Source organism: Tachyglossus aculeatus, chromosome X2 (genome assembly GCF_015852505.1).
Source record: "Tachyglossus aculeatus isolate mTacAcu1 chromosome X2, mTacAcu1.pri, whole genome shotgun sequence".
Lineage (NCBI taxonomy): Eukaryota > Metazoa > Chordata > Mammalia > Monotremata > Tachyglossidae > Tachyglossus > Tachyglossus aculeatus.
Genome location: NC_052100.1, coordinates 13,058,415 through 13,071,078, shown reverse-complemented (window position 1 = coordinate 13,071,078; position 12,664 = coordinate 13,058,415). Strand labels below are relative to the sequence as shown.

General features: G+C 56.6%; 1 protein-coding gene across 4 annotated transcripts in view; it reads left to right on the top strand.

The window, feature by feature from the left end:
• TCF3 (transcription factor 3) overlaps positions 1 to 12,253 on the top strand; it is a 118,406-nt gene extending 106,153 nt beyond the window's left edge. For 2 of the 4 annotated variants that reach the window (XM_038770772.1, XM_038770771.1), the window contains exons 14-20: positions 2,039 to 2,112; positions 2,301 to 2,477; positions 2,962 to 3,085; positions 3,724 to 3,871; positions 8,849 to 9,075; positions 9,685 to 9,829; positions 11,748 to 12,253. In XM_038770772.1, coding sequence (XP_038626700.1) covers positions 2,039 to 2,112; positions 2,301 to 2,477; positions 2,962 to 3,085; positions 3,724 to 3,871; positions 8,849 to 9,075; positions 9,685 to 9,827 — 893 coding nt within the window. In that variant the 3' untranslated portion in view covers positions 9,828 to 9,829; positions 11,748 to 12,253. Of the gene's footprint in view, positions 1 to 2,038; positions 2,113 to 2,300; positions 2,478 to 2,961; positions 3,086 to 3,723; positions 3,872 to 4,484; positions 4,724 to 8,848; positions 9,076 to 9,684; positions 9,830 to 11,747 lie in introns of all 4 variants that reach the window. The other 2 variants (XM_038770770.1, XM_038770769.1) reach the window with 1 other exon arrangement.
• The last annotated feature ends 411 nt before the right edge of the window (positions 12,254 to 12,664 follow it).

Here is a 12,664-nt window from a genome sequence, read left to right as displayed (position 1 = left end):
TGAATGATCATCATCAGAAGAGTCAGGCTGGCGGCCCCTCCTCGTGCGGGTCTCCGACCGCCCGTGAGGCCGGAGCCCTGATGCCCCCGGCTGCCCGGAGGCCCATTTAAGGGGCTGTAAACTGGCCCCTTCGATGGGGTGGTCGCCTCTCAAGCAGCCAGCCCTTTCAACTAGGTCTCTCGGGGGGAATGCCCCAGACAGCACGGCCCACCTCGGGGCTGCCCCTTGGGGAAGGTTGGTCTTCCCAGGTTCTAGGCTGTGAGCCCGCTGGTGGGTAGGGACCGTCTTTATATATTGCCAACTTGTCCTTCCCAAGCGCTTAGTACAGTGCTCTGCACGCAGTAAGCGCTCAATAAATACGATTGAATGAATGAATGAATGAATGACTAATGATTGAGCTTCAGGTTTTGTACAGAGTCATTACTCCATTTATTTTACTTGTACAGATTTACTATTCTATTCTGTTAATACATTTTGTTTTGCTGTCCTTCTCCCCCTTCTAGACTGTGAGCCCGCTGGTGGGTAGGGACCGTCTCTATCTGTTGCCGACTTGGACTTCCCAAGCGCTTAGTACAGTGCTCTGCATGCAGTAAGCGCTCAATAAATACGATTGAATGAATGAATGAATTTATTACTTTAATTTTACTTGCACAGATTTACTATTCTATTTTGTTAATATGTTTTGTTTTGCTGTCCGTCTCCCCCTTCTAGACTGTGAGCCCGCTGGTGGGTAGGGACCGTCTCTATCTGTTGCCGACTTGGACTTCCCAAGCGCTTAGTACAATGCTCTGCATGCAGTAAGCACTCAATAAATACGATTGAATGAATGAATGGATTTATTACTTTAATTTTACTTGCACAGATTTACTATTCTATTTTGTTAATATGTTTTGTTTTGCTGTCCGTCTCCCCCTTCTAGACTGTGAGCCCGCTGGTGGGTAGGGACCGTCTCTATCTGTTGCAGACTTGGACTTCCCAAGCGCTTAGTACAGTGCTCTGCACACAGTAAGCGCTCAATAAATGCGATTGAATGAATGAATGAATGAATTTATTACTTTAATTTTACTAGCACAGATTTACTATTCTATTTTGTTAATATATTTTGTTTTGCTGTCCGTCTCCCCTTCCTAGACTGTGAGCCCGCTGGTGGGTAGGGGCCGTCTCTATATGTTGCCGACTTGGACTTCCCAAGCGCTTAGTACAGTGCTGTGCACGCAGTAAGCGCTCAATAAATACGATTGAATGAATGAATCAATGACAGGCTAATGATTGAGCTTCAGGTTTTGTACAGATTAGTCCAGTGCTCTGCACACAGTAAGCGCTCAATAAATACAGTTGAATGAATGAATGAATTTATTACTCTATTCAATTTTACTTGCACAGATTTACTATTCTATTTTGTTGATATATTTTGTTTTGCTGTCCGTCTCCCCCCTTCTAGACTGTGAGCCCGCTGGTGGGTAGGGACCGTCTCTATCTGTTGCCGACTTGGACTTCCCAAGCGCTTAGTACAGTTCTCTGTACGCAGTAAGCGCTCAGTAAATGCGGTTGAATGAATGAATTAATTAATTAATGTATTACTCTAATTTTATTTGTACAGATTTACTATTCTATTTTGGTGATATATTTTGTTTTGCTGTCCGTCTCCCCCCTTCTAGACTGTGAGCCCGCTGGTGGGTAGGGACCGTCTCTATCTGTCGCCTTCTTGGACTTCTCTGCCCTGCCCGCAGTAAGCGCCCAAAGTCAGTGCGTGACTTTGGGCAAGTCGCTGAACTTCTCTGTGCCTCGGTTTCCTCATCTGTAAAATGGGGGGTTAAGACGGTGAGCCCCCGCCGGGGGACACCTTGACCACCTTGTAGCCTCCCCGGCGCTTAGAACAGCACATAGGAAGCGCTTAATAAATGCCATTATTGTTATTATTAATAATAAATAGGGTTGGATGAATGAATGAAAGAATGAATGAGTGTCGGCTGGGGTTTGGCGCCCCTGCGTGGCCAGTGCTGCTACTGCGCCTCACCCTTCCCTCTGCTGTTTTCAGGCACATCGCAGTGGCCCCGTGCGGGTGCATCTGGTGCCTTATCTCCTAGCTATGAAGGGACTCTACATAATTTAGTAAGTACCTCCCCTCCTTCCACCCTCTCCGGGCTCCCCCTTGCCCCCTGGCCGCACCTGGCGGGGGCCGGAGGGGCGGCAGGGCAGGGGAGGGATCCAGGAGAGCCCGTCGTGACTGACCGGAGCCGACCAGGCTTGCCCCTTCCACCCCTTACTCCCCCACCCCCTCATAATCCTTTTCCCTGCAGCAAAACAAAATGGAAGATCATCTGGACGAAGCCATCCACGTCCTGAGGAATCACGCTGTAGGGCAGACCAGCGACATGCACAGCCTGCTGGGCGCCGGCCACAGCGGGGCGGTGGGCGGGCTCGGCCAGGGCTTCCCTGCCTCTGTCATGCCTCTAGGCAACCGCCATTCAAGCCTGGTGAGCACAGGGAGGGGCCGCGTCACCCTTGGAACCCCCTGGGAGCAGAGCAGAGCCCAACCCCTGTCCCGCCAGAGGGATCCCGGGAGACTCCCGGAACCCCGTTTCGTCCCGGCAGTCACCTGGCTCGGCCTGCCTTCCTGTCTGTCTCGGTGCTCCCTCGGGCCCTTTGCCCTCGGTCGGCTCACGCTGTCTGCTCGTTGCAGGGTGCCCGTTACGGGAGCGAAACTAGAAACTCCCCAGCGGAGGCCGTCCTTGCTTCCCAAAGGCCGGGGGCAGCCAACATCTTGCCCAGCCTCACCTGCTCACAGTATCGCAACAGTGAAGGAAAAGGGGTGGCAAGACGGGGATAGGGCTTCCCCGCCCTGCACACAAGTTTTGCAATAAATAAAGAGAGATCAGGCGGTGGGGAGAGGGAACCTCATCAGTCCACACAACTGGGGATGAGCTCTGACCCTGGCCACCATTGTGTGTCCGCGCACAGGTGGGGAGTGGCCACCCAGAGGACGGCCTTGCCGGCAACACCGGCTTGCTGCACAACCACGTGTCTCTCCCCTCCCAGCCCGGCTCCCTTCCCGACCTGACCCGGCAGCCAGACACGTACAGCGGTAAGTCTGTTGGGGGGAGAACCCTAGAGATGGTGCTTTCCCAGTTCTGGGCTGACGAGATTTGTGGGGGGCGCGCACCCCCTCTCCACCCTCCCCTGGCAGAGGTGGCCGAGCCATTTGTCTCCGGCTCCCTTTCTCCTCTAAGAACGGTGCGGGATGGGAAAAGCCCAGGGGTCATCTCTTGCATTTCCTGCTCGTCAAAGGAAATAAGACCACGGGCCCCACACTGCCATTGGTGGGTTGGGCCTAGGGTCCAGCCGACGCCGGGCTCTGTGTCCGTCAACGGCCACCCGCGGGCAGTTGGAGGAACCGGGTAATGGTTGTCTTTCGGCAACACTCACCCTTACAGCTGGGGAAGGGCTAGGGCTGTCATCTCCGGTGTCTGCCCCGGCGCATCACGAGCCACCTCTCTGCTAACTCGGCCTGGGCTGCTTTCTCTGTGAACCTTTCTGCCTCCACAACTTCCTGGGGGAACAAAGGCTGGATGTTTTGGGTGCGGCCCGGACCACTCCGGGAGGGAGGGTTGTCCCCAGATTCTGTGACCTGGGGCAGGGAGCTGCCGCTTTCGGTCGCGTGTCGTCGTCCCCCCCGCCCCCCGACACACACACTTCTTATCTGTCTCCTGTGGGAGCTTGCAGGCTTGGCAGCGGGGCTGGGCAGAGCAAGTGTCTCTTCAGGCACAAGCGAAATCAAGCGGGAGGAGAAGGAGGATGAGGAGAACATGTCCGTGGCCGAGAACTCCGAAGAGGAGAAGAAGGAGATGAAACCCTCTCGGAATCGAACAAGGTGCCCTTCGAACGGGTTCCCCCCCGCCCCGACCTGCTCTCTCCCTCTGGCTCAGACTCTCTGTTGGCGGGGGTTGGGGGTTTGGGCGGGGGAGGAGTTCCTCCCGGGGGCCGGGAGAGGACTGATGTACTAGGGCGGTCCGGCTTCAACCGGGTCGACTTTCTTCCCGGGGCTCACCGCCAGCCGGCCGGATCGTCTCTGCAGCCCCCTGGACCCACCCCCGCCCCCAACCAGCCCCCCGATGCCTGCCCACCCCCTCTAGCTCCCTGCCCGCCCCTTCCCCCGCCCCTGGAGCCCTGGAGAGGGCACGGGGTAAGCGTTCCCTGTAAGTAGATCCAGGTGGCAGGCATCACCGCCCGGTGGGTAACTTGGGGGGCCGTGTGCGTGCACGCTCTCTCTCTCTCTCTCTCTTTCTTTCTCTCTCTCCCCCTCCCCACCCCCCACATCCTCCTTGTGCCCTTCACCCCCCGCCCCTCCCGACCGTGGGCATCCAGGAGAAGCCTGGGAGGGTCAGGCAGAACCCGCGGATCCCCTAGCCTGGTTGAGCGGCTGGGGCCGAGATTGCACACAGAGCATGTGTCCCTGTTCTCCTTCTCTCATTTCCAACCATTAGTCAAGATGAGGATGAGGAGGACGACCTTCTTCCTCCAGAGCAAAAAGCCGAGAGAGAGAAAGAGAGGAGGGTCGCCAATAATGCCCGCGAGCGCCTGCGCGTCCGCGACATCAACGAGGCCTTTAAAGAGCTCGGACGCATGTGCCAGCTCCACCTTAACAGCGAAAAACCACAGACCAAACTGCTAATCCTCCACCAGGCTGTGTCAGTCATACTGAACCTGGAGCAACAAGTCCGAGGTCAGTGAGCCTTACGGGGTGGCGGCGTCTGGACGGAGTAGCCGATCGGCGTGGGCTGTCTGTCTGTCTGTCCGTCTGTCCGTCCGTCTGTCTATCTCGTGCCACCTGCCCACGCTTTGACGCCTCCCGCCTTCACCCGTCGTGGCTTGGAATTCTCCCCGCTGCTCTGCTTCTCCCGCGCGCCCCTCCCCAACCCGTCTGTCGCCTCCGTTCTTGGGATCTGAAGCCGTTGCCTGCGGGCCAGGGGCCGGGAGGCAGGACAGCTCCGGAGTCCGGGCCCGGCGCCCGGGGCTCTTGCTGCGGTCGAGCTCTTGAGCCACCCAGCAGGGCTGCCCGCCTACCTGCCCATCTGTCCCTCCCTTTATCCCTCCCTCCTCACGTCTCCCCTTCCCGCTGAACCCCTTCCCACCTCAGGCTCCCAGCTTTCTTGGCGCTGGGTATCTGGAGGAGAGAATCATCCTTCCCTCCCACTTCAGGTGGGGTGACTCGGGGCCCATTATTGCACCTGGGCCCTCGGTGGCACCGGAACGGGGCTTTGCTGGACACGTGAGAGAGCTTCGTCCAGAGCCCCAGTGGAGGGGGAGGTTGGACTGTGACTTGAGCCGAATGTAGACCAGGAAGCCCTCTACCTCTCACGGTGATAGCAATAATAGCCGGTTCTTTGTTGAGCTTTTTTAAATCATATCTGTTGAGCGCTTACTATGTGCCGGACGCCGTACTAAGCGCTGGAGCAGGTACAAGCTGATCAGCCCATGTCCCACGTGGGGCTCACAGCCTCAATCCCCCATTTTACAGATGAGGTCGCCGAGGTACAGAGAAGCGAAGTGACTTGCCCAAGGTCACACAGCAGGCAAGTGGCGGGGCCGGGATGAGAACCCGGGCCCTTCTGACTTGGAGCCGGTGCTCCGTCCGCTAGGCCACGCTGCTTCTCTACGTGCCAAGCGCTTAGTACAGTGCTCTGCACACAGTAAGCGCTCAATAAATACGACAGAATGAATGTAGTCAGTGCTGGGGTAGATACAAGATCATCGGGTCCCACCGATGAGGAGAGAGCACAGGTATTGAATCCCCATTTTACAGATGAGGGAACGGAGGCATAGAGCAGCTAAGTGATGTGCCCAAATTCACACAACAGGCAAGTGGTGGAGCCTCATTGAGAATCCAGGTCTTCTGACGCCCGGGCTCTTTCCACCATTCATTCATTCATTCATTCAATCAATCGTATTTATTGAGCGCTTACTGGGTGCAGAGCACTGTACTAAGCGCTTGGGAAGTACAACAGCTTTCCAGGAAGCTGGATGGGGCTACAGTGGTGGTGTAGATCCCTCCCATCATTACCCCCGCAGCAGCTTCCTCCCACCCCCTCGGAATTGCTTGAGAGGTAGCCCCGTCCGATCTCATCCTCCTGCTGAACAACAGCGCCGAGGCCGGTTTGGAGCCGGAGCCCAAGCCCCAGCCCCGAAGCCCATCGGGCTGCTGTCCCGGCCAGCGGCCTTGAGAGCTCTCCTGGGCTCTACGTCTGCTTCTCCTACTGCCCCGCTGAGCCCTTCTCCCCCACACATCCCTTTCCCCCAGACAGAGATTCAAGACCTAACCCGTCCTCTCTTCCCTTTCCCCACTCCCTTTGCGGTCCCCTCCCTCCTTCCGTTCCACTTCCCACACCAGCCGTGGACTCTGTCAGGGCAGTCACTGGTCTGGGGAGGTTGGTGTTGGGTCAGTCGATCCACCGACCAGTAGTATTTCTTGAGCGCTTACTGTGTGCGGAGCCCTGGACTGAGTGCTCGGGGGAGGACAGTACGACGGATTCGGTAGACACGCTCCCTGCCCCCAGCGAGCTGACGGTCAACCCCATTCCCTGCCCTTCCCCTTAGCCTTGTGATCAGGAAGGAGGCTTGGGGCAACGCTATCAGTCAGTCGATGGTATTTATTGAATGATGATGGCCAACCCAATTTGGGCTGGGCTCTGTGGGCCCCCTGAGTTGCCGGCCCATCAGTCCCCCGCCACGTGTCCCCCACCGCCCCGTCCCCTGCCTTGCTTCCAGCCCATTAACCCTGTTCTTTCCTGCAGCGCTGTTGCTTGGACTGGAATGAGGAGTCGTGGAGCTTGCTGGGCTGGGCTGGGCTGTGCTCCTCTCTGTCTGCTCTCTGCTGTTGCATTGTGGCATTTTGACTCTCCTTGTACCTCTCTCCAGTTTTGTAATTTTGCACCTCTTAACAGTATGTGTTTGGTTATTTTTCCCTTCTTTCTATCTCTCTCACCCGCCCCCCCCCCCCCACTTCTCCTTTCCTTCGCTTTCTCCCTCCTCTTTTCTTTCTCCCCTTTTTATTGTTTCTTTCAGTCTCCCACAGACAGTCCCCAGCCGTGACCTTCCCCCCCATCCCCGCTGGCCCCACTCTCTACCTTGTACTTGCTGATCGCCAATCAAAGCCCAGGAGGAGGAGAGAAAGGGCTAACCTCAAACCAAAAACCCATTGTCACCCTGGTCACTTTGGTCTCTTGCGCTTGTCCTTTTTTAAAACCAAAGCAAAGGGGGCACACCAGCCCCAAGTCCTGAGCTCAGGGCTAAGGCCGAGCCACTCAATCCACGTGCTGGCGATACTCCGATGCCGACTAGATAGCCACGGCAGGAAAGCCGGCGGGGAAAGCTCGGGGACAGATGCGCCATTTGCTCTCCCCGCCCTCTCCCAACCCGCACCTGTGGATTACGGTGGCAGCCAACGCTCGTGGGGCGGCCTCGGGTCTCCATTGTCCGACGAGCCTGGAATGAGGAGCTGGCACAGAGGTGGAGGAAAGGGACCCTGACTTGAATGGATATTAAATGGAGAGAGTGAGGGAGAGTGAAGGAAAGGGAGAGACGGAGACGCGGCAAGGAGGGCTCCAACAGGGAGCTCCTGGGTAAGAGGAGTTCAGGTTTCAGTGTGACCGGCGTCAACGATATCGGAGGACGCCGCCTCCCTCCCTTTCCAGCACTCCCCCTCTCCTGTCAGTGAGTCGCCTAGCGGAGCTGACCACGGGCTGCTGCGGAATAATACCGATGGCGCTCGTTAAGCGCTTAGAGTGTGCCGGGCACCGTACCGAACGCTGGGGTGGACCCAGACAGATCCAGCTGGACCCTGTCTCAATCCCCACTTTACAGATGAGGTAACTAAGAAGTGAAGTGACTTGCCCAGGGTCACGCGGCCGACAGGTGGCGGAGCCGGGATTAGAACCCGTGACCGCCCGACTCGCAGGCCTGCGATCCGTCCGCTACGCCGTGCCGCCGTGCCTCCCGGTCTGCCTGGTTTCGGGGCAGGGAGGACTGATGCCAGCCAGGACGAGGTGGGGACAGGGACCGGTGTCGGTTCACGAAGGTGAATCAGAAGAGCGGAAGTTGTAGCTTATAGGGGGCGCTTTGCTCTGGCAGGAGAAGGTCGTCCAGGGGAAGGGTCTGGCGGGAGTAGTTGGCCCCAGCTCGAAGAAACTGCCAAGATGTTCCCCGCCCCAGGCTCCTGCCCTTTTGCGGGTGGTGGTGGGTCTCTCCCTCTACCCTCCCTTTCTGCCCCCTCTGCACCCAACCCGGGCAGGAGGGATGGAGACAGGTTGCCGCGACCCCAGGAAAATACCCCCTCGAGGGACGGACCAGGGTCACGCCCCAGTTTGAACTTTCATGCATCATGCATTCTTTCCCTTGCTCGCTCACCCTCTCTCACTGTCACTTTGACACGTTGGCTGGCACGCACTCACCCACCCACTCTCACGCACGCATACGCACGCGCGTGCAGCCGGTTACCCCTTCTTTAAAGATCCAGGCTGCCCTCCTGCAGTCGTTTCCTTCCTAGCCTCCCCCGTAGCACCGCCCGGGCTCTCCCGTGCAGGCCAGGGTTTCCCCAGGGCCCTTGCAAGGAGATGGGCCTGGTGTCGGCAGGGCCTCCCCCTCACCCCGCCCCCCGACGCCCAGACCCCACCATGAGGCCCCGACGAGGCCGCTGGGGTCCCCGGGGAGAGAGCGTGCAGCCGGCAAGCCAGGCTGAGGTGTCCCCAGCCTCCCGCCGTGGACAGGACAGTGACACTTCCAGCCCAGCAACTGCTCGAGCTCCTGGAAGCGACACTGTCCCTGACTAACGCCTGTGGTGCTGTGAACCCAGCAGTACAGATGAGGCCCTGTCACTGGAGGACAAAGATCTGAGGGACCGGGAGAGGCGAATGGCCAATAACGCCAGGGAGAGGGTGCGTGTGCGGGACATTAACGAGGCGTTCAAAGAGCTGGGACGCATGTGTCAGATGCACTTAAAAACGGACAAAGCACAGACCAAACTGATCATCCTCCAGCAAGCAGTGCAGGTCATTCTGGGCTTGGAGCAGCAAGTACGAGGTACAGTACCCAGCAAGGACTTTGTCACTGGGAGCTTTCTGTGGGCGAGTACTCGGGTGCCGGTTGGGGCGGGGGGGAAGGGGAGGGAGGGGCGGGGGTCTATGTGTGCGCGCGCGCGCTGGAAATCCGGGATTCGGGCTGTCTGGCACTCAGACTCGATCCGGGCCCTCCACCCATCCCCTCTTCTCCTTCCCTCCCCCCATTCACCGGAGCGTATTTGAAAGAGGAACAGTCATCGTCGTGTCATTTGTGAAGCGCTTGCACAGTGCCAAGGGCTGTACAAGGCCCTGGGGTAGCTAGGAGATCATCAGATCGGGCAGAGTCCCTGTCCCGCGGAGAGCTCGCGTACACGTGGGTTCCTCCTCACCCCAGTGGCCAACCGACGATCTATCCAGACCATCCAAATCCTCTCAGCGGCCGTGGCGGGAAGGTGTGGGAGGGACTGCTTTTCTTCCAAGGCTCCGGATTTTAGGGACTCCCTCTTCTCTTTCTCTTCACCGCACTCTCGCCTGCACCCCACCCCTCCAACCCCAGGTCCCCTTCGTCTCTTGCCGCCCTCTCCGAGCGCTTTTCATGGGACACTTGTCTTCTCCCCCTCCCCTTGACTAGAGCGCAATCTGAACCCGAAAGCCGCCTGCTTAAAGCGCAGGGAAGAGGAGAAGGTGTCCGGAGTGGTTGGGGACCCTCAGATGGCACTTTCAGCTGCACATCCTGGCCTGGGAGATGGCCACAACCCCGCTGGACACATGTAAAGGTACACAGCCCCTCTGCCTAGCTTGGGCCTTCGTCCCCTTCCAGCCGGGAAGCATGGCCAGGCTTCCCTAGCGAAGCCAGCCTCCGCCTTCCTCTTGTCTAAAGAAGCGCCTGGGCTTTAAGCACATCTGAGGTACGTAAAGGCACCCGGGATTGCCTTTGTACCCCGGTCGGTGTGGGTGCTCTGGGGTCAGTCGCCTAGTGTTCGTCTGCCCTCCAATCTCGCGGTCCCCACCCGGAGTTTCCACAGCTGGCTTCGATCCCAATCTAGAAGCACCCGGCCCCGCTCTCCACGGAAATCCAAACGAAAAGAAGTGGGCTCAAGCAGGGGGAATGATTCACTCATTCGGTCGTATTGCTGAGCGCTTACCGTGTGCAGAACACCATACTAGGCGCTTACCAAGGGGGTTTGGTTCCACCTATGGAGGTACTTCGTGGCTGTCAAAGTGATCCAACGGCGGGACGGGGAGGTTGGAGGCGTGTGGTGGCGGGGGGCCGTCTTGGCTCCTAGGTATCGTCCAAGTAGGAGAGACCACTTTCTGCCCTGCTGCGCGTTGGCCCAAAGTTCCCAGCTCAGGTCCGCTGGCTTCCCAGAGTCGGAGTCCTCCCCGGACTCAGAACCGGACCCAGAACTGGGCCTGACTCTAGAGCCGAGACTCACCCGGGGGCAGGGGCCTGGCCCAAATGACCCCTGGAGCTGCCTTCCAATTCTAGGAAGGAATGGTTCCTCCTCACTGAGCCATTAGGAGGGTTGGAGGCCACCCCGTCAGTCCTTGGGATTTCCTAGGAACCAGTAAGGCAGAGCGTCATTCTACCAACTGTACCCCCCCAAACTGCCCCTGCGTACACGTGCTTTCTCTCTTTCTTCCCTCCCCCCCATTATGTTCACATGTTTGGCTTTATGACAAAGGCAACTTCTCGCAAACTTCGTAGACCTTGAGTGCCCTCCCTTACTCCGAGATCTTTCTTCTCCTTCTGCCTCCCCCCCCGTGGATTCTCATTCTCTTCCCGGCCTGGAAGCTGGGGGAGAAGGGAATCCGCTCACCCTAGGAGCCACAGGTGCTCTTTCAGAAGTGTGAGAGCCAGGAGACCCAAGTCGCAGGAGGGAAACGCTCTTACGTGAGCCTCTCTCTTCTCCTCCCCCGGCCACTGTGGCCAAAGCTCCCGGCTTTCTTTCGTGCAGTCCTCAAGTTTGAAAATGTTTTGCTGGTGGGAGGGAGGCAGAGCTAATTTTGGGAGTGGGGGGGAACGGAAATTAAAATATTAATAATCATGGGATTTGCCAATCACTTGCTGTGTGCCAGGCACTGTACTAAGCACTCGGGTAGCAGATCGGGTTGGACGCGGTCCTTGTCCCACGTGGGGCTCACAGTCTCAACCCCCGCTTTCCAGATGAGGTAACTGAGTCCCAGAGAAGGGAAGTGACTTTCCCAAGGCCACCCAGCAGACAAGCAGCGGAGCCGGGATTAGAACCCGTGACCGGCGGACGCCCAGGCCCGGGCTCCGTCCATTACGCCGTGCTGCTTGCCGATGGGCTGCAATCGGAACGGTTGAAAGTGGCTTGAGACCGAGTTTAGCTTGCCCAGACTGGGCACCCCGCTGGCTGACTCGGTTATTCCACCTCTGAGATGGAGCGGCGGCTCCCCTGGTCCCCATGTTCAGTCGTATTTATTGAGCGCCTACTGTGTGCGGGGCACTGTACTAAGCACTTGGGGAGTACAAGTTGGCAACGTACAGAGGCGGTCCCTACCCAACAGCGGGCTCACCCATATCTTCCCCCTCTCCCCGCCTGCCCCTAGCAGGGGATGCTGAGAGGAAAAGGGGCTGGGGATCAAGGCTGTACCTCATTTGAGAATCCCGGAGCGAGAAAACCGTGCCCTCACACGATGTCACCGGGTTGGTCCTTCTGTTTCCTTTAGGTCTGGGCTTTCCCGGGTTCTGAAGACCTGCTGCAGGAAGCTCCCTGAAACAAAACTTTCGTCTTGCTCACAGTGACGCCCAAACGGAAGGGGATTCAGCAGGCCTTAAGGAGCATTTACAAAAACAGAAAGAAAGAAACACTTTGTCAAAAATTGCCTTAAGTATAAAGTCCGGAAGAGTCAATACATATCACTCAGTTAAGAAGGAGAGACGCTGTGTTAACATGGCTTGTTCACAAGCAGCCAGCAGCAAATTGTGCCTAAGCCTAATATTTCTTTTTTTAGAAAAAAAAAAAAAAACATTAGTTATGAGATTTTTTTATGTAGAAAAAAATAGCGATGCCTTTGGGTTTTTTTTTAGCTTCTTTTGCATATGTTTTGTAAGCAACAAATTTTTTGTATAAAAAGTCTTGTGCCCCATGCTTTTCTGCTGCTGTTTCTATAGTTAAACGTTGCATCTCTACGATTAACCAGAATATTAAAAGTTGTATTAAAAAGAGACTGGATATAATAACAAGGCTTAGATTCCGCTCTGAAAGCCACTAGATGCGAATGTAGCCAGATTGGTGGGTTTTTTTGTTTGTTTTTTTTTGGGGGGGGGGTTTAGTCTTGTTTTTGGTTTTCATTGTTTCTAGGGAGTTTCCAGAAAGGGAGAAGGTGGAGGAGGGTATACTTTTGTTTTCTTCTTGTTTCCTTTAGTTTTTGTTGCTGTTTTTGGTGAGGGTGTTTGTTTTTGTTTCCTTGCCTAGCTTGTTCTTTCCTTATGGAAGTCACATGAACTCATCTCTCTGGTTCGGGCCACTTCTAGTTTGGGAGAAAGAGGAAAAAAAAACGAACGAGCCACACGGCAGCTTATTCTGTCATTTTTTTTTTCTTTTTCCTCCTCGGTGCGTGGTGTGTGTGTGGGGGTGCAGGTA